The sequence below is a fragment of the Nerophis ophidion genome, linkage group LG26, assembly GCF_033978795.1.
Source record: "Nerophis ophidion isolate RoL-2023_Sa linkage group LG26, RoL_Noph_v1.0, whole genome shotgun sequence".
Classification (NCBI taxonomy): Eukaryota; Metazoa; Chordata; class Actinopteri; order Syngnathiformes; family Syngnathidae; genus Nerophis; species Nerophis ophidion.
The window spans coordinates 988,632-1,009,504 of NC_084636.1; the positions used below are offsets into that span (position 1 = coordinate 988,632).

The 20,873-nt window shown below is 43.4% G+C and overlaps 2 protein-coding genes across 3 annotated transcripts; one reads left to right on the forward strand and one right to left on the reverse strand.

The window, feature by feature from the left end:
• Positions 1-729: 729 nt before the first annotated feature.
• On the reverse strand, positions 730-3,210 carry LOC133543829 (growth arrest and DNA damage-inducible protein GADD45 alpha-like). 2 transcript variants are annotated; one of them, XM_061888666.1, is made up of 4 exons: positions 3,087-3,210; positions 2,751-2,852; positions 2,467-2,680; positions 730-2,406 (listed from the first exon to the last, which is right to left on the reverse strand). In XM_061888666.1, the coding sequence occupies exons 1-4, from the start codon at positions 3,125-3,127 to the stop codon at positions 2,293-2,295; spliced, it is 471 nt and encodes a 156-aa protein (XP_061744650.1). In that variant the 5' UTR covers positions 3,128-3,210; the 3' UTR covers positions 730-2,292. The 2 variants fall into 2 exon arrangements, with proteins under 2 accessions (XP_061744650.1, XP_061744649.1); XM_061888665.1 differs by having other exon boundaries at positions 2,463-2,680.
• Positions 3,211-3,418: 208 nt separating this feature from the next.
• sec16b (SEC16 homolog B, endoplasmic reticulum export factor) lies at positions 3,419-18,194 on the forward strand. The gene is made up of 23 exons (XM_061887769.1): positions 3,419-3,727; positions 3,801-4,092; positions 4,159-4,235; positions 4,304-4,361; positions 5,655-5,788; positions 5,829-5,971; positions 7,913-7,974; positions 8,041-8,179; positions 8,246-8,467; positions 8,534-8,631; positions 8,713-8,794; positions 8,867-8,984; positions 9,043-9,154; positions 9,222-9,327; positions 9,404-9,541; positions 9,633-9,722; positions 12,159-12,441; positions 12,516-12,618; positions 12,681-12,793; positions 16,147-16,169; positions 16,265-16,315; positions 16,395-16,463; positions 16,533-18,194. Exons 2-22 carry the CDS (start codon positions 3,926-3,928, stop codon positions 16,455-16,457), a joined length of 2,382 nt encoding a protein of 793 aa, XP_061743753.1. The 5' UTR covers positions 3,419-3,727; positions 3,801-3,925; the 3' UTR covers positions 16,458-16,463; positions 16,533-18,194.
• The last annotated feature ends 2,679 nt before the right edge of the window (positions 18,195-20,873 follow it).

The following is a 20,873-nucleotide window of genomic DNA, read 5'->3' on the forward strand; positions in this document are numbered from 1 at the left end:
AATGTAAAAAAAAATATGGTTATTTGCAATAATTTCACCTAAAAATGTAGTGTATATTACTGTAAATAGAAAAACAGTACTGCTGTTCTTACAGTAAAAAACGTAGCTCAGTTACCAGAATTTAACTGTAAAAATCATTTTTTTTACTGTAAAATTTTGGCAGCTAAGCTGCCAGTTTGCTTTTTGTTTTTTTTTACTGCAAATCCACAAGTGTATATTTTTGGGTGTATTACTGTAAATGTCAAAAAGGCACTACAGTTAATTACTGTAAATTAATTAGAGAAAATGCTGTAAAAAACCTCAGTAAATTACACAATTTGACCATGAAATCTATTGCTACTTTTACATTTCACAATTTAATGGATAACTTTCTTTGAAATCATCATTTGTATTTATTTCTATTAAAAAAATTATTTGAATGTTTGATAATATATATCTTTGCAAAATTAGACAATATTTAAGTTAACATAATTTGCGATTACATGGAGTACATTTTTTTTTCTCCCAAACTACAAAGAATACATTTTGTAAGAAAAGTTACAGTACTTTATTGATGTTATTTCCAGGCTTTCCAGGGCCAAATAAAATGAAGTGGCGGGCCACGTCTGGCCATACAGTCGTATACAGTATCAGACAGTCGTATACAGTATCAGACAGTCGTATACAGTATCAGACAGTCGTATACAGTATCAGACAGTCGTATACAGTATCAGACAAACAAAACGGAGGTGATGGATCAACATTCTCTTTATTAACAAGCCAAAAACAACAACGGCAAACTAAACTGTCCTATAGGGGGCAACAAATGGGTTTTTAAGTACATTCTTGTTTGTAACATTTCCCAATCGATTTAAGAAAAAAATATATATTTATATACACATATATACTTTTTTTTTTTTTTTTTTATTGAAATTTCTCCTGTCCAGCCACTCAGACAAATCATATAGTAGATGTAGTTGATCTATATCTGATGTACACATTTACTTTAGAAAAGAGAAGTGTTGGATACTTCTCTTGTTGCCTTATTTGTATTTGATTTTATTAAATGTTTTGGAAGCTTTTTATTAAACAAAACCAGTTTTCTTTTAAGTAAAGTAAAAGTGTATCAAATGTATCAGAGCTGTCCATCAGGAATGTAGTTAATCACCCAATGTTATTAAAAAGTATAGATTTTAAATCAATTCTGAATCTAATTTTTCCCCCCAAGAATCAAATCAAGTGGAATTGTGCGGTGCCCAAAGTTCCACAGCCCTACAGCCAACAAGTAGCTGTCCCTTTGGTGCCCTCACAATTGATCAGAAATTTCAAACAGGATTTAAAAAATTAGAATCCACTCGCACAGTAAAACCAGCAAAGGGGGGTATGGCAGGAGGTTGGAGCAAAACCCCTTTTCTTAGCTAAAAAATGTCCGATAATCGGAGCGCGGTTTGGCGCCATGCCACGCCCACATCCTATGGCGTAGGAAAACTTTGTTGGCAATTCATCATGTCCTATAAGTGTAGTTTCTGTCAATCAACCGCCACTCATTCAGTGCCTTAAAGTACCACCCTTTTTTTCCGCCCAAAATGGAAGACGAAAAACTACCTGTTAGTTTTCAGCTATGGGTCGGTGGGACTTTTATGTGCGTCCCGTCAGGATAGACGTCTCCTGCTATTTTCATGTCGATATGTGAAACGGGTAGGCGTGGCTCATTTTTTTTTCTCATTTTAAAGGTGGCGCTCGCGAGCCAATTTTAAAAGTTCATTTTCCCAATATGGGGACTTTTGGTGCACGTTAAAGACCTAAAATTGTCTTGAAGAAAAAGCAGCAGTCTGAATATGTTCCTTGAACCAAGACTTGGCACAGAGACTTATTTGGCACGGGCACCCAATTTTTCGCCAAAAGATGGGATCCTGAATGGAAGTTTATTGCTTGTGATGCTGATCAACTGCTTCCTTGTTACCATGGCAACAAGTTGGTAAAGAGCAAACAACAGGTGTGTTCGGCATTGTTATTGATTCTCTTTTTTTATCTCTGCACAAACAGCCAAGTGTGAACCATTTGCAGCAGGAGAAGCTTCTGGAACCAGAACTTGTTGACTCGCGACATGAAGTCCAGTGAGCTCCAACGGCGACTACAACAACCTTCCTCGTCGTCATCGTCACAAAGATCTCGGACCGCTCTCCTGGTTCCCGTCGAGGAACCCGGGAGCCGGACTGCTGAGTCAACTCCTTCCCGACCCGGTCCAGCTTCCTGCTTCCCTTCCGAAGAGTCCGAGGTCAACACTGCACACTTTTACAAGCGGGGCGGACTTCATCGGTCCGGCAGGTGGACCATCGGAACCCACTGGTCCCAGCGCCGGCTGTCCCCGCAGAACCTTTGGAGCTTCCCAAGCGCCGAGCTCTTCCAGGACCAGGTCTGCGGGTTCTGGTGGGCCATCAAGGACACATGAGTTCATAACACACACACACGCACGCACACACTCACCGTGACCAGAACACAGTGCGGGTCCAGCGGTTCCCCCGCAGCCTTGGCCCCTCCCACCAGCTCGGCCAGACGGCGGGTGTTGGCGACGTGCACGATGTCGATGTGGTTGTCGCAGCAGAAGGCGCGGATGAGTGTGAAGTGGATCTGCAGGGCCACGTCCTGCTGGTCGCCGTCATCAGAAGCCAGCACGCACAGAACCACGTTGTCGGAATCTCTGCGGACCAGAAGGGAGCGTTCAGCGGACAGGAAGCACGCGACCGAGGGGGCGCTCATCTTGGACTTACGCATTGAGAGACTTGGCGGCCTCGTAGACGCCGACAGTGACGCAACCTTGAGGTAAGGCGGCACTCAGAACCTCCTCCAAGGCTTGAGCCACAGACTCCATCCTGACCAACACAAGAATCCAATTAATCTTCATGGCTTTCATTATTAACGCCCGTCTTTGATGATGTAACGAAACAACGCATCATTTTTAACCTAATTACAACCACTGCTAGAACAAATGAGCTAATTAGCACCAGTGCACTTAGCAAGGTAAGCTACAGAAACAAATTGCACAACAAAATGACATCACAAACACTAAAGTATTGTTTTAAAAGATATCAATATAAAAGTTTTACCTTTCAGACGTGTGTTCTCCGCTATTGTCCTCAAGCGTCATGGTTTTGTTGTTGCAGCAGAGTTCTGATGGTTCTGCTGGATCCACAATGAAGTCTTCAGAGCCTCAGACCCGCCCTCATTTGCATAATCCCCGCCCACTGGCCACATGGCCGCGCCCTCTTTATGAACGTCTGCGCAAACAGCGGCACCCCGTGGTCGAAACGACACACTGCGGTTATTTTAGTTGAAACTCTTTAAAAATAAATACTTTACGGATGTAATTTCATTCTTTTTAATGAAGTTTTATCCCGCACAACAAACGTTTGTGTCTCCTGCTGCCGGTGTTGCTAAGACTTGCTGACTTCAGGTCAGCCGGCTCCCGCCCTGCGCACGTGACTGATGCGGGATCAATCTGACCCGGGATCAGCCGGCGTATTTCCCGCCAACGTGGCACACGATGATGATGACATTGCGTGGAAGGACGTGTTTTGGACTTTGTTCTCGCGCGTGGCTGTCTCGCTCAAGCCGGAAGTTGTCCAGACAACTGAAGACAAGATGTTGATGTGATGCTGTGCGTGTTGACCTTTGACCTGCTCTTATCACGTGTTTCCTGCTATGTGGAACCCTTGGGTGAACTTTGACTCCTTGTGGTCGCTGAGAGGTAAGAAGAAGAAGAAGAAGAAGAAGAAGAAATGGTCTCAAAATGCTATTTTCTTATTTTTTCCCCTTTGTAGTTTCGGTGATTCTCCACCAGGCGGCGCCACTCCACGTCAACGACAGTTCAAGTGACTTTCTACGGGTCAACTTTTTGGTTGAGCAATAAGAGTTGTTGCCTGGCAACCTGGGCTGTGTACTCGGCATGGAGCGGAGAGGTGGCCCCCACAGGGACCCCCACGTCAGAACGGGGCGGGGTACTCCGGGACCAGGGCCGGAGCACCAGTACTGGACTCCGCACTATGGCGGTCCTGTCCAGAACCTTGAGAACCGCTACAGCGCCCCCCTGGATCAGCAGCAAGCCCCCAGCAGGTGTGCAGCTTGTAAAGAACACAAGTGTGGTTGTACGTGACAAACATGGCTGCCGTCTTTCTCCAGGCGAGGATACGACTACCGGGCCTACGCTCCGTGGGACTACGGCGCCACCTACACGTACCAGGACTACTACAACGCAGGTAAGATGGCCGCCCTGCCTTTTTGAGACTAAGCACGACCCTCATCACTTCTTCCTGTGACCGCCAAGACCACCACGCCTCCTGGTGGCCTCAGGACTCCTGGGGGGCACAGCCAAACTCCTGCAGGTGAGGCCACGCCCCCTCTGCAGAACTCCCGCATTATAATTGTCTCTAATGAATCATGTCAGATGCAACATCTTTTCACATGACTTCTTCCAAGTCATGTGATTGATTGATTGAAACTTGTATTAGTAGATTGCACAGTACAGTACATTTATTAGTAGATTGCACAGTACAGTACATTTATTAGTAGATTGCACAGTACAGTACATATTATTAGTAGATTGCACAGTACAGTACATATTATTAGTAGATTGCACAGTACAGTACATTTATTAGTAGATTGCACAGTACAGTACATATTATTAGTAGATTGCACAGTACAGTACATATTATTAGTAGATTGCACAGTACAGTACATTTATTAGTAGATTGCACAGTACAGTACATATTATTAGTAGATTGCACAGTACAGTACATTTATTAGTAGATTGCACAGTACAGTACATATTATTAGTAGATTGCACAGTACAGTACATATTATTAGTAGATTGCACAGTACAGTACATTTATTAGTAGATTGCACAGTACAGTACATTTATTAGTAGATTGCACAGTACAGTACATATTATTAGTAGATTGCACAGTACAGTACATATTATTAGTAGATTGCACAGTACAGTACATATTATTAGTAGATTGCACAGTACAGTACATATTTTATTAGTAGATTGCACAGTACAGTACATATTTTATTAGTAGATTGCACAGTACAGTACATATTATTAGTAGATTGCACAGTACAGTACATATTATTAGTAGATTGCACAGTACAGTACATATTATTAGTAGATTGCACAGTACAGTACATATTATTAGTAGATTGCACAGTACAGTACATATTATTAGTAGATTGCACAGTACAGTACATTTATTAGTAGATTGCACAGTACAGTACATATTATTAGTAGATAGCACAGTACAGTACATTTATTAGTAGATTGCACAGTACAGTACATATTATTAGTAGATTGCACAGTACAGTACATATTATTAGTAGATTGCACAGTACAGTACATATTATTAGTAGATAGCACAGTACAGTACATTTATTAGTAGATTGCACAGTACAGTACATATTATTAGTAGATTGCACAGTACAGTACATATTATTAGTAGATTGTACAGTACAGTACATATTTTATTAGTAGATTGCACAGTACAGTACATATTTTATTAGTAGATTGCACAGTACAGTACATATTCCCTACAATTGAGCACTAAATGCTAACACCCCAATAAGTTTTTCAACTTGTTTAAGTCGGGGTCCACCTTCATCACTTCACTCTATGACCCCAGAGAGCGAGAGGAGCGTGCGTCCAAAGACACCCCAGAGTCCCTAGAAGCTTCCGCAGCGTCAGGATTGTCGTGCAGCAGCTACGAGCTGTGCCAGTACATGCAGGTGGACTCAGGTGAGTGGCACGGGCACACGTGTTGGCCACGCGGCGGCCATCAAGTCTGCGTGTCACACAGGTCCCACTTGCCCGGCGGCTCCTCTCAAGTTCTCCAGCCCTCACGCCCTCGCCAGCTTTGGACCCGCCGGTCAGCTGGTGAGGGTGATGCCCGGTCGCTGGGCACAAGACCACCAGAGCCACGTGGAGATTCACAGTCTGGAGGTAACGTGATGTGTTGCTATGGATACGGGCTTTTTTGTGTCAAATCCCATCTTTTTAGTGGCCGCTCACATGGTTGTCTTTTACTAATGTGAATGCAATCTGACCTGCATGCACTGCAGTGTTCACAAAAGTAAACATGACTTCAGTTGCAGGCAAATTAAATCTTAGGTCAACTCGGTGTGATGTGGAAAGTACGGCCGTGAGACTTCATGAGTCAGAGGAGGATTCCACTCACAGGGAGATTTTAAAAGCCAATCTACAAGCTGTCACTTTCTCACCAGTATGTGGAGTGCTGAAAGCATTCAGACTTGAATGAAATGCAGGTTTTTACTTATATGACCCAATGCAAACAACCTTCCTCAGTCATGGTGCAAAAAAATAAAATCAAACCGACACAAAATGCCAACACACATAACACAATACAACACAATGTGTGGAATTTATTAAAAATGTCGATTCTCATGCACCGTACATTTTCTTTTTGTAAGAATTACATTCATTTAAATCCATTACAATGGTGAAATGCAAGATAATATCTAGCTGCTTGATATTTCTGATAGATTACAAAACTTTAAGGAAGTTGTCACAGAAGTAAACAAGATAGAAGTCAAATTTTCACATACTCTTACTAATATTCAATTTAAGTAATTTTATCATACACATGTAAATATATATATATATATATATATATATATATATATATATATATATATATACACACACACAATTAGATAACCTAGCCCCCAGACAATTTTTTTAACCCAACGTGGCTCCCTAAACAAAAACCTTTGGGGACCCCTAATGTAAACAATTAGGGCGTGAAGAAATTCATATTGATGCTAATAATAGCCTACGTTTTTGTTTTCATTACAAATTTTAACTGCAACAGCAATGTCATTGAAAAGAAGAAAGTGAAAACGACAACAGTAAGAGTCGTGCTTGACTACCTAGTACAGTAGTGGTAGCATTACTGTATACAGAATGTGCTACCTCTCTGTCAAATAAATAACTGAATGATGAGCATTCTACAGTGGGAGGAGTTATTTGATATTTAAATGGGTGTTTCTAAACTTAGACACCGCCATCAAGTTATGCAACTGGTAGTTTTTTCTCGACGTAGCAGCTCATTTTTTCAACAAAACACCAGCTCTTTGCATTTCTGCACTTGGCCATCCACTCCAGCAGCACTGAGAGCGGACTCGGCCAAACCACCTGTCGCTATTGTTGCGATTTTTACAATGCCAACAAGGAAATGGACTCCGAAAAAGCACTTTAACGTAAGTAAAGTATGGCTTCATTTTTCCCAAAATGGACGAGCTTGAATCTTCTATACATTGGCTTTGCTATTGAGATGCCCATCCATCCATCCATTTTCTACCGCTTATTCCCTTTCGGGGTCGCGGGGGGCGCTGGCGCCTATCTCAGCTACAATCGAGCGGAAGGCGGGGTACACCCTGGACAAGTCGCCACCTCATCACAGGGCGCTATTGAGATGCTACTGATTTATCTTTTTTCATGACAACTCCTTCAAATTTGTTACTGAAAACCACAACTAAAGTGCAGGTTACAATGGGACAGCTGGTGCGTATTTAGTACAATACTTCCACTATTACTGCTTTGTAGGGTGCAACAGGAGACTGCAAGGACTGGAATGACCAACACACCATGGACAATAGGCTAGTGCCATCCACCGTCTTGTACTTGCAATCTAGCGTCACACCTGCAAATGATATTTAGGCATGTGCTAATGACTCAACGAGACAGCTGCTGTCATCATCGTCCCTTTTTAAAATGATTTTATTATTGAAAGCAAGTATTTATCAACACAGAAAAATACCAAAAATTGGTAGTGTTGATTAGCGATAGAACATGGACTCCGATGTCAGCGGGAGCTATCCCTAATTTGATCCTGTTCTATGTTCATTTATTGTTGTTTGTTAGGTCATCCTCAGCGAGACTCAGGAGCAGCAGGAGATGAGGAACTTTCCAGGACCTTTAACTCGGTACCGACCGCCCCGCCAAGCCAGTGTCGCCCATCAGGTTCCGTAATGGAACCGTTTTATTTTTAGGGAGGGTTTGCACAAAACGGACGCCATTGACTTTGCCCGCCAGAGGGCGCTAGCCTGCAGCAAAGATGAGGACGGGCAGGACAGGAGCGGCGCTGCCCTCTTGTGGAACATCCTGGTGTTGCTGTGCAGGCAGAACGGCGTAAGGGACTGACCCCCAACGTCCAAAAAAGAAGTGAATTCGCCTCAAACTGCTCTCTTTTTCCAGCAAATGGTCGGCTGTGATGTGGCGGAGCTGCTGATGGCGGGATCACGCTCAGACGGAAGCGTCGCGCCCGCCGATGTGGAGCTTATAGACTTCAGCGAGGACAATGTGGCCCAGGTGCCCCCGAGCCTGGGCGACGACCTCCTGACGGGAAGCTGGAGTGCGGCCGTGTCTAAGAAAAGTCTGCACGGCTACACTCGGCTGCTATTGGCCGGGAGGAAGAAGGTCCCGCCCCGCCCTCATTGTCATGTGACCTTCAATGATGACATGACTTTTGCTGTTGCTTCACAGGAGGCTCTGGAGTCGGCAATGGGCGGCGGCCTGTGGGGACACGCCCTCTTTCTAGCCAGCAAAATGGACGCCAGGTCCTACACGGCCGTGCTGGACAGGTGAGCGGCTCAGTCTCCTTTCTGCACCTTTACCTATCCCGTTACCCACGGCAACGAGCGTGACCAGGTGTTGTACGGCAGGTTCACCGGGCAGGTGAGCGCCGCCGACCCGCTCCACACCCTCTTCCAGCTGCTGTCAGGCAGAATCCCGGCCGTCGCCACGGTAACACGCGCATACACAATCTCGCCCGGACGTGAGCCGCTGTCTCCATGTCGCCATCGTGTCGTCACGCAGTGCTTTGGCGGTCTCAACCGGGCCAACTGGCGCCCTCACCTGGCCGTGATGCTGTCCAACGAGACAGGAGACCCCACCCTGCGGCGGCGAGCTGTGGTCGCCATGGGAGACACGCTAGGTAAGATGGCGAGCGGCGGCCGCTGACCTTCCGGACACTGACTCTCGTCCACGCGCAGCCTCCCGAGGCCTGCTGCACGCCGCCCACGTCTGCTACCTGACCAGCGGCGTTCCTTTCGGCGCCTTCGGCGAGACGACGGCCAGGATGGTCCTGCTGGGCCGTAGCCACAAGTGAGCCGCGACGCCGATGGGAAGGATGGACCCGTTTGTGCGCTCACTTCCTGTTTGCCTCCTCCAGGGACACCTTTCGGCGCTTCGCCTCCGACGCCGCCATCCACCGCACCGAAATATACGAGTACTGCCAGACGCTCGGCGCCAAACACTTTTCCATTCCGTCCTTCCAGGTAGGAGACAGTGAGAGTTTTCTCCGAGATGTTTTCTGCAAGACGATTCATGTCCCAAAATCTACTTGTGGTCCAGGTCTTCAAGTTTCTGTACGCAACTCGTCTTCTGGACTTTGGACTGGCCAGCCCGGCCTTCCACTACTGTGAGCTTGTGGGGCGGAGCCTCCTCACGCAGCCTGGAGGCTTCCGTGTTCTGACGGAGGAGCTCATCAAGGTGCTCTTCAAGACTGCTTCTTTGACGGCAACAAAAGAAGGAAGCTGAAAGCTTCTGGTCCTCCTCCTCATCCTCTCATCCTCCTCCTCAGCTGGCCGAGCGCCTCACACACACAGAAGGTCCGGTCAGTGCGGAGCCAAGATGGCTGACAGAACTACGGTCCAGACTCCATCCTCTACTGGCGAGTTCACTTTTACTTCATGACTTTCTTTATTACATCAAACTTGAAAAGACATCAGAGTTAAATGTCAGCTTAATAGGAGGTCTTTGTTCACTAATAATTGTCATTGCAAATAATATGTATTCAAAAGACAAATAGTTCATATTTTATAACATACTTATGAAAAAATTAAACATATACAGGTTAAACTCTAAAATAGGAGGTCTTTGTTCAAAATCATTAATAAATAAATTATAAATCTCATTAATTTTAAATAAAACACCATTTTAAATTAATTACATATTATTTAAAATGTATTTATTATTTATTACATACATAAACAAATAAAATAAAAAAACATATATAGGTGAAACTCAAAAAATTAGAATATCTTGCAAAAGTTTGTTTACATTAGCGATTACATTGATTGACTGATTGATTGATTGATACTTTTATTAGTAGATTGCACAGTACAGTACATATTATTAGTAGATTGTACAGTACAGTACATATTATTAGTAGATTGCACAGTACAGTACATATTATTAGTAGATTGCACAGTACAGTACATATTATTAGTAGATTGCACAGTACAGTACATATTCCCTACAATTGACCACTAAATGGTAACACCCCAATAAGTTTTTCATCTTGTTTAAGTCGGGGTCCACCTTCATCAATTCATGGTACAAATATATATAGTCATCACACACGTTCATCATCATCAGAGTATGTACATTATTTGTAATAGGGGGGTGGGGTGAGGAGGGGGGAGGGTGTTAGTAAAGTGTTGAAGTTGCCTGCAGGTGTGGTTTTAGTGCTCTTTTGAAGGAGGATAGAGATGTACTTACTTTTCCAGCTGGTGGGAGTACATCCCACATTAGTGGCATCGAAGGAGAATGAGTTAAGACCTTTGTTGGATGGAACTCTGGCTTTGACGTGCTGAAAGTCAAATATGAGAGACTCCTAACATGCAACTGCAGATATTTCAAGCCTTCTTTTGATGTCATTTTGACCAATATGGCTGATGGAAATCTCATGTTTGAACATTTCAGGACATTTTCACTTTTTAAAATCTGCAAACCATGATGATCAAAATACAGACATGACGGTGCGTCCTGACATTGCTGCTTTATATGAGCGGAGGAGCATGTTGGGCAGCGCGCACGCACTGAGTACTTACAAGCAGACACAGCGTGGAGACAGAAAAGGGAGAATGGACGCATTTTGGTGTAAAAAGTCAAGATAAAGATGAAGTTATAACACTGAAACACTCTCAGGAAGAGTTGCTTTAACACATGCAGCTAACATCCCTCCACAGTGTTTTAGCTACTTCTAAATCACTAATCCTCGTCTCCATGGCGACAAATGAAGTAAGTTTCTTACAAATAGTATTATCACTGGAGGACGAGGAATAGCTAAACATGCTTCACTACACAGCGTAGGAGGATACATTAGCTCACCGCCGTCATGATGTAAACAAACGCCATGGGTGGATCTACACCTGACATCCACTGTAATGATACCAAGTACAGGAGTGTATCTATTTAATACTACTATGATTACATCGATATTTTTTAGCATCACAAAATCTTTTTTCCTTTTTAAAATATAATCATAATATGTTTATAAAGTCAGTAAATATGTCCCTGGACACACGAGGACTTTGAATATGACTGATGTATGATCCTGGAACTACTTGGTATCGACATGATCCATACCTAAATGTGTGGTATCATCCACAACTAATGTACAGTATTAAAGAAGAGAAGAATAAGTGATTATTTCATTTGAACAGAAGTGTAGATACAACATGTTAAAAGAGAAAGTAAACAGATATTAGCAGTAAATGAACAACTAGATTAATAATACATTTTTACAGTTTGTCCCTCATAATGTGTAGAAAATAATAGGTGTATAAATGATACTGCAGACTAATTAGGAGTCTTTGTTTGTTTACTTACTACTAAAAGACAAGTTGTCAAGTATGTTCAACATTTTATTTAAGGACTAAATTGCAATAAAAAACATATTTTTAATGTACCCTAAGATTTTTTATGGTCCCCTTTTATTTAGAAAAGTATTGAAATACATTTTGGTACCGGTACCAAAATATTGGTATCGAGACAACCCTAGTACATGAGATGACAGATTATCATCACACTTCAACATCTCTAACATGTGAATGCTGCCTCTGTGCTGTATGTCAGCATTGTGGATGACAGTCTGCTCTCTCAAATGAAGTTGAATTGAATATGTCAAAAGTATAAGAAGTAATCACACGTGTTGCTAAATGTTAATGTACTACATTACCCAGAATGCACTGCGCCCCAGACAGGAAAGTGTTGTTATACGATGCTTGCTTGGTCTCCACAAGAAAACAAACATTAGACAAATGAGGCATGGACACAAGTTGGAATAGTGCGATGACGACGTGGTCCTGTGTTGTGGGTCCAGAAGGAAGGTTCTGACAGGACCCAGGTCCAACATCCTCCAGAAGGTTCTGACAGGACCCAGGTCCAACATCCTCCGGAAGGTTCTGACAGGACCGAGGTCCAACATCCTCCGGAAGGTTCTGACAGGACCCAGGTCCAACATCCTCCGGGAGGTTCTGACAGGACCCAGGTCCAACATCCTCCGGAAGGTTCTGACAGGACCGAGGTCCAACATCCTCCGGAAGGTTCTGACAGGACCGAGGTCCAACATCCTCAAGATGAACAAAACGTCAGCGAGTTCTCAGGTAGTGCTTCAACTTTGGGCCAGCAGGGGGCATTGTTGCTACTTCCGAAAACTATGAGGTCTTGTTCCCAACAGAACCTGACACCGGCGCAGGAGCAGAACCTCCTGACGGCAGCAGAACCACGGCTGGACACGCTTTGGGACAAAAGTCCTGGAATGTCGGAGGAGCTCAGGGATGGTAAACAAAAGTGTAGAATTCCTGTATCGCCAACAAAGACATGACTTGTATTTTCTTTGCAGGACTCCAAGTCCTCACACCGACCCTGCATCTGTCTGGGACCCGCAGAACTCACTTGGTGCTGGTGTGGCCCACATCTCGCCTCGTGGAAGTGGGCCGTCCTTATCAGCGCAGCGTGAGTGGCACCTCATGATTATTATGGGATGTTTATGCAGCGAAATCACTGCCAAAAACTCCACAAACATGCAAAAATGTTTTGACTCACACACAATTATACGCAAGTAAAAACAACTATTTTTCAAAAAAAAAAAAAAAAAAAGTTACAAAAAAAAAAATCTATTTTCTGTAAGTAAAAATCAAATTCTGAAGTATAAAAACTATTTTCTGCAAGTAAAAAAACTAAAACCTCTGCCAAAAAGAAGAAAGAAGACATAGCAGTATGGGGAGTAAAATAGCGGATAGAAGAGAGCGAGACAAACTCAACCTGTAAGTTAACCTGTAACATCCATCCATCTTCCTCCGCTTATCCGAGGTCGGGTCGCGGGGGCAACAGCCTAAGCAGGGAAGCCCAGACTTCCCTCTCCCCAGCCACTTGGTCCAGCTCTTCCCGGGGGATCCCGAGGCGTTCCCAGGCCAGCCGGGAGACATAGTCTTCCCAACGTGTCCTGGGTCTTCCCCGTGGCCTCCTACCGGTTGGACGTGCCCTAAACACCTCCCTAGGGAGGCGTTCGGGTGGCATCCTGACCAGATGCCCGAACCACCTCATCTGGCTCCTCTCCATGTGGAGGAGCAGCGGCTTTACTTTGAGTTCCTCCCGGATGGCAGAGCTTCTCACCCTATCTCTAAGGGAGAGACCTGGAAACTCATTTGGGCCGCTTGTACCCTTGATCTTATCCTTTCGGTCATGACCCAAAGCTCATGACCATAGGTGAGGATGGGAACGTAGATTGACCGGTAAATTGAGAGCTTTGCCTTCCGGCTCAGCTCCTTCTTCACCACAACGGATTGGTACAACGTCCGCATTACTGAAGACGCCGCACCGATCCGCCTGTCCACCTCACCATCCATAAACTCCTCCACTTGGGGCAGGGTCTCCTCCCCAGCCCGGAGATGGCACTCCACTCTTTTCTGGGCGAGAATTATGAACTCGGACTTGGAGGTGCTGATTCTCATTCCGGTCGCTTCACACTCGGCTGCAAACCGATCCAGTGAGAGCTGAAGATCCCGGTTGAATGAAGCCATCAGGACCACATCATCTGCAAAAAGCAGAGACCTAATCCCGCGGCCACCAAACCAGATCTCCAGAACGCCCTGACTGCGCCTAGAAATTCTGTCCATATAAGTTATGAACCGAATGGGTGACAAAGGACAGCCTTGGCGGAGTCCAATCCTCACTGGAAATGTGTTCGACTTACTGCCGGCAATGCGGACCAAGTTCTGACACTGATCATACAGGGAGCGGACCGCCACAATCAGACAGTCCGGTACCCCATACTCTCTGAGCACTCCCCACAGGACTACCCGAGGGACACGGTCGAATGCCTTCTCCAAGTCCACAAAGCACATGTAGACTGGTTGGACAAACTCCCATGCACCCTCAAGAACCCCTCCAAGACTATAGAGCTGGTCCACAGTTCCAAGACCAGGACAAAAAACACACTGTTCCTCCTTAATCCGAGGTTCAACTATCCGACGTAGCCTCCTCTCCAGTCCACCTGAATAAACTTTAACAAGAAGGCTGAGGAGTGTGATCCCACCATAGTTGGAACCCACCCTCCGGTCCCCCTTCTTAAAGAGAGGGACCACCACCCCGGTCTGCCAATCCAGAGGTACCGCCCCCGATGTCCACGCGATGCTGCAGAGTCTTGTCCACCAAGACAGCCCCACAGCATCCAGAGCCTTAAGGAACTCCAGGCGGATCTCGTCCACCCCTGGGGCCTTGTAACCTGTAAGATTTCCCGACAAAACCAGAAAATGGCAGAATTTTTTTTTTTTTTTTTTCCCAGGAAAAAAAAGTTCTGTAAATGTCGTAAGGGGCAACCCTTAGACGAAAAAAAAAAAAACTGTCTGGCTTCAACTGCCCAATACTGGTCCTTTTAGATGTAGGAGATGTCTCCAGACCTCATCAGGACTCCCCACAAAACCAGAAAATGCATTTTTTTTTTTTAAACTTGTTTTCGGTAAATTGACACAAAATTGTAAAAACTTTCTTGCTTCAACTGCTCAATACTGCTCCTTTTTGATGTAGGAGATGTCTCAAAACTTCACCAAAACCCAAAACTGGTCCTTCAAATGTAGGAGATCTTCTTGATCTTTTCTGTAATTCTTGGCGGACGGCACCATGCGCACGTAACAGTAGCTCAGATGCCCTTAAATGGACTCAGCAGCACCACCTGTTGGTGTAGAGACTTACTGGAAGTCTGAGTGCCAAGTGAGGGGATGTGAATTATTCCTGCCAAGGGAAGACAATTATTTGTAAACTCCTTTCTTTTCATTCAAGAAAATAGTCTTTATGCTGGTGAATCGTTTTTTTATTAAATATATTTTTATAGTTGCAATTTTTTTATTTGATTGAATAATTTTTTTTGTACTTGTGCAAAATTATTTGGATTGAAGAAAATAGTTTTATGTTCTTGCAAATAGTTTTTTGTATTGGGAGAAAATAGTTGAGTTTACTTGCAAAGTTGTGAATTGTTTTTTTTTCTTTGAGGAAAATATTTTTTTTTACTTCTTTTAAAATACATTTTCTTGCAAATATCATTTTGTTATTACAAATATTTTTTTTAATTGCAGAAAATATATTTTTCTTGCAATTTGTTTTATACTTTTTTAACTGAAAAAAATTGTTTATACGTGTGAATATTTTTTTTTACTTTTAAAAAATGTTTTTTAAACTTATAATAGTTTGATTTTTTTTTTAATTAAAGGAAATTGTTTATATGGTTGCAAATTGTTTTTCTATTGAAGAAAATTGTTTTTATACCTGTGAATCGTTTTTATTCTGAATATATGTTTATAGTTGCGAATTGTTTTTTCAATTGATAAAAATAGTTTTTCTACTTGCGAATGTTTTTTTTACTTGCAGAAAATAGTTTTGGGTTGAGTTTTTCCTTGCCCTGGTGTGGGATCTGGGCCGAGGGGATGTGGTTGTGGCTTGTGCAGCCCTTTGAGATACTGGTGATTTGGGGCTATATAAATAAACTTTGATTGATTGACTTGCAAAATTACGAATTGTTTTTTTTTTAAGTATAAAAGTTTTAATTTGAAAATAATTGTTTTTATACTTGATAGTAATTTTTATTGATTACAATTGCTTTCATATTTGTAATCAACTTTTTTTATTGAAGAAAATAAGGTTTTTTTACTTGCAAAAAAATGCTTTTATCTTGCAATACATTTTTTATACTTCTATTTTTTTATTATAGATGTAATTTTTTTTTTTTTAACTGAAGAAAATAGTTTTTATGCCAGTCAAGCATTTATTAACTTGCAAACCCTTTTTTTTCTTCCTTTTTTTTCTACCTGCAGCTCTGCCTTCTGGAGCCATGCCGGTAAGGAGTGCTGCTAAATGACTACAAAAATGGCCGCCCAGGTGTTGTACTAAACATGTCTTGGATGTCTGGTTGTCTTTTGGGGGCGGGGCCAGGTGTCAAATGGTTCTCCGGCCAATGAGCAGACCGAGCAGCTTGCTTCACAGGTGTGTGGCCACTCTGACAACTTCTCTATCCTTTTCTTAATATTACTGCAATATTTGTATAACCATCATGTGACCTCAGAGCACAAAGTCTGGATGGTTCCGTGGATGGTTCAAGTCCAGAACCCCCGACCTTCAGGAGTGATCGCAGGTGAAGAGAAGTTCCCATCTTGTTTTAGTCGCGCACACACAATCTCATATCCCCTTCCTGTCTTTGCAGGAAGTGACATCATCACTTGACAGCGCTCCTTGCAGCGAGATTGCACTTGATTATGTTTCCCACAGCAGCGATACACACACTTGAAGAAGGTAATAATACTTCAAAGTATATACACAATATGTACCAAAATACAACAGCAGTCAAGTTGTCAGCTTGTGTAAATGCTAAATAAAAAGAGAGTACAACAAATGCTTTTCAAATTATATTCAATTGAATAGACTGCAAAGACAAGATATTTCATCTTCACACTGACAAACTAAATCATCATGAAGTTAAAATGTAATGGCAGCAACACATGGCAAAAAAGGCATTTTTACCAGTGTGTTACATGGCCTTTCCTTTGAACAACACTCAGTGCAGGTTTGGGAACTGAGGAGACACATTTTTGAAGTGGAATTCTTTCCCATTCTTGCTTGATGTACAGCTTAAGTTGTTCAACAGTCTCCTGCCTCATATTTTAGCCTGCACACATTTTCAATGTCTGGACTACAGGCAGGCCAGTCTAGTACCCGCACTCTTTTACTATGAAGCCACGCTGTTGTAACACCTGGCTTGGCATTGTCTTGCTGAAATAAGCAGGGGCGTCCATGATAACAACATATGTTGCTCCAAAACCTGTATGTACCTTTCAGCATTAATGGTGCCTTCACAGATGTGTAAGTTAGCCATGCCTTGGCCACTAATACACCCCCATACCATCACACATGCTGCCTAGAACACTTTCACCCTACAACAATCACTAATACACCCACATACCATCACACATGCTGCCTAGAACACTTTCACCCTACAACAATCACTAATACACCCCCATACCATCACACATGCTGACTACCACACTTTCACCCTACAACAATCACTAATACACCCCCATACCATCACACATGCTGCCTAGAACACTTTCACCCTACAACAATCACTAATACACCCCCATACCATCACACATGCTGCCTAGAACACTTTCACCCTACAACAATCACTAATACACCCCCATACCATCACACATGCTGACTACCACACTTTCACCCTACAACAATCACTAATACACCCCCATACCATCACACATGCTGACTACCACACTTTCACCCTACAACAATCACTAATACACCCCCATACCATCACACATGCTGCCTAGAACACTTTCACCCTACAACAATCACTAATACACCCCCATACCATCACACATGCTGACTACCACACTTTCACCCTACAACAATCACTAATACACCCCCATACCATCACACATGCTGACTACCACACTTTCACCCTACAACAATCACTAATACACCCCCATACCATCACACATGCTGACTACAACACTTTCACCCTACAACAATCACTAATACACCCCCATACCATCACACATGCTGACTACAACACTTTCACCCTACAACAATCACTAATACACCCCCATACCATCACACATGCTGACTACCACACTTTCACCCTACAACAATCACTAATACACCCCCATACCATCACACATGCTGCCTAGAACACTTTCACCCTACAACAATCACTAATACACCCCCATACCATCACACATGCTGCCTAGAACATTTTCACCCTACAACAATCACTAATACACCCCCATACCATCACACATGCTGCCTAGAACACTTTCACCCTACAACAATCACTAATACACCCCCATACCATCACACATGCTGACTACAACACTTTCACCCTACAACAATCACTAATACACCCCCATACCATCACACATGCTGCCTAGAACACTTTCACCCTACAACAATCACTAATACACCCCCATACCATCACACATGCTGCCTAGAACACTTTCACCCTACAACAATCACTAATACACCCCCATACCATCACACATGCTGACTACAACACTTTCACCCTACAACAATCACTAATACACCCCCATACCATCACACATGCTGCCTAGAACACTTTCACCCTACAACAATCACTAATACACCCCCATACCATCACACATGCTGACTACAACACTTTCACCCTACAACAATCACTAATACACCCCCATACCATCACACATGCTGCCTAGAACACTTTCACCCTACAACAATCACTAATACACCCCCATACCATCACACATGCTGCCTAGAACACTTTCACCCTACAACAATCACTAATACACCCCCATACCATCACACATGCTGCCTAGAACACTTTCACCCTACAACAATCACTAATACACCCCCATACCATCACACATGCTGACTACAACACTTTCACCCTACAACAATCACTAATACACCCCCATACCATCACACATGCTGCCTAGAACACTTTCACCCTACAACAATCACTAATACACCCCCATACCATCACACATGCTGACTACAACACTTTCACCCTACAACAATCACTAATACACCCCCATACCATCACACATGCTGCCTAGAACATTTTCACCCTACAACAATCACTAATACACCCCCATACCATCACACATGCTGCCTAGAACACTTTCACCCTACAACAATCACTAATACACCCCCATACCATCACACATGCTGACTACCACACTTTCACCCTACAACAATCACTAATACACCCCCATACCATCACACATGCTGCCTAGAACACTTTCACCCTACAACAATCACTAATACACCCCCATACCATCACACATGCTGACTACCACACTTTCACCCTACAACAATCACTAATACACCCCCATACCATCACACATGCTGACTACCACACTTTCACCCTACAACAATCACTAATACACCCCCATACCATCACACATGCTGCCTAGAACACTTTCACCCTACAACAATCACTAATACACCCCCATACCATCACACATGCTGCCTAGAACACTTTCACCCTACAACAATCACTAATACACCCCCATACCATCACACATGCTGACTACAACACTTTCACCCTACAACAATCACTAATACACCCCCATACCATCACACATGCTGACTAGAACACTTTCACCCTACAACAATCACTAATACACCCCCATACCATCACACATGCTGACTACAACACTTTCACCCTACAACAATCACTAATACACCCCCATACCATCACACATGCTGACTACCACACTTTCACCCTACAACAATCACTAATACACCCCCATACCATCACACATGCTGACTACAACACTTTCACCCTACAACAATCACTAATACACCCCCATACCATCACACATGCTGACTACCACACTTTCACCCTACAACAATCACTAATACACCCCCATACCATCACACATGCTGACTACCACACTTTCACCCTACAACAATCACTAATACACCCCCATACCATCACACATGCTGCCTAGAACACTTTCACCCTACAACAATCACTAATACACCCCCATACCATCACACATGCTGCCTAGAACACTTTCACCCTACAACAATCACTAATACACCCCCATACCATCACACATGCTGACTACAACACTTTCACCCTACAACAATCACTAATACACCCCCATACCATCACACATGCTGCCTAGAACACTTTCACCCTACAACAATCACTAATACACCCCCATACCATCACACATGCTGACTACAACACTTTCACCCTACAACAATCACTAATACACCCCCATACCATCACACATGCTGACTACCACACTTTCACCCTACAACAATCACTAATACACCCCCATACCATCACACATACTGCCTAGAACACTTTCACCCTACAACAATCACTAATACACCCCCATACCATCACACATGCTGACTACAACACTTTCACCCTACAACAATCACTAATACACCCCCATACCATCACACATGCTGCCTAGAACACTTTCACCCTACAACAATCACTAATACACCCCCATACCATCACACATGCTGCCTAGAACACTTTCACCCTACAACAATCACTAATACACCCCCATACCATCACACATGCTGACTACAACACTTTCACCCTACAACAATCACTAATACACCCCCATACCATCACACATGCTGACTACAACACTTTCACCCTACAACAATCACTAATACACCCCCATACCATCACACATGCTGACTACAACACTTTCACCCTACAACAATCACTAATACACCCCCATACCATCACACATGCTGCCTAGAACACTTTCACCCTACAACAATCACTAATACACCCCCATACCATCACACATGCTGACTACAACACTTTCACCCTACAACAATCACTAATACACCCCCATACCATCACACATGCTGACTACCACACTTTCACCCTACAACAATCACTAATACACCCCCATACCATCACACATGCTGCCTAGAACACTTTCACCCTTGAACAGTCCCCATGGTTCTTTTCCTCTTTGGTCCAGATGACATGATGTCGAATATTTTCAAAAACAATTTG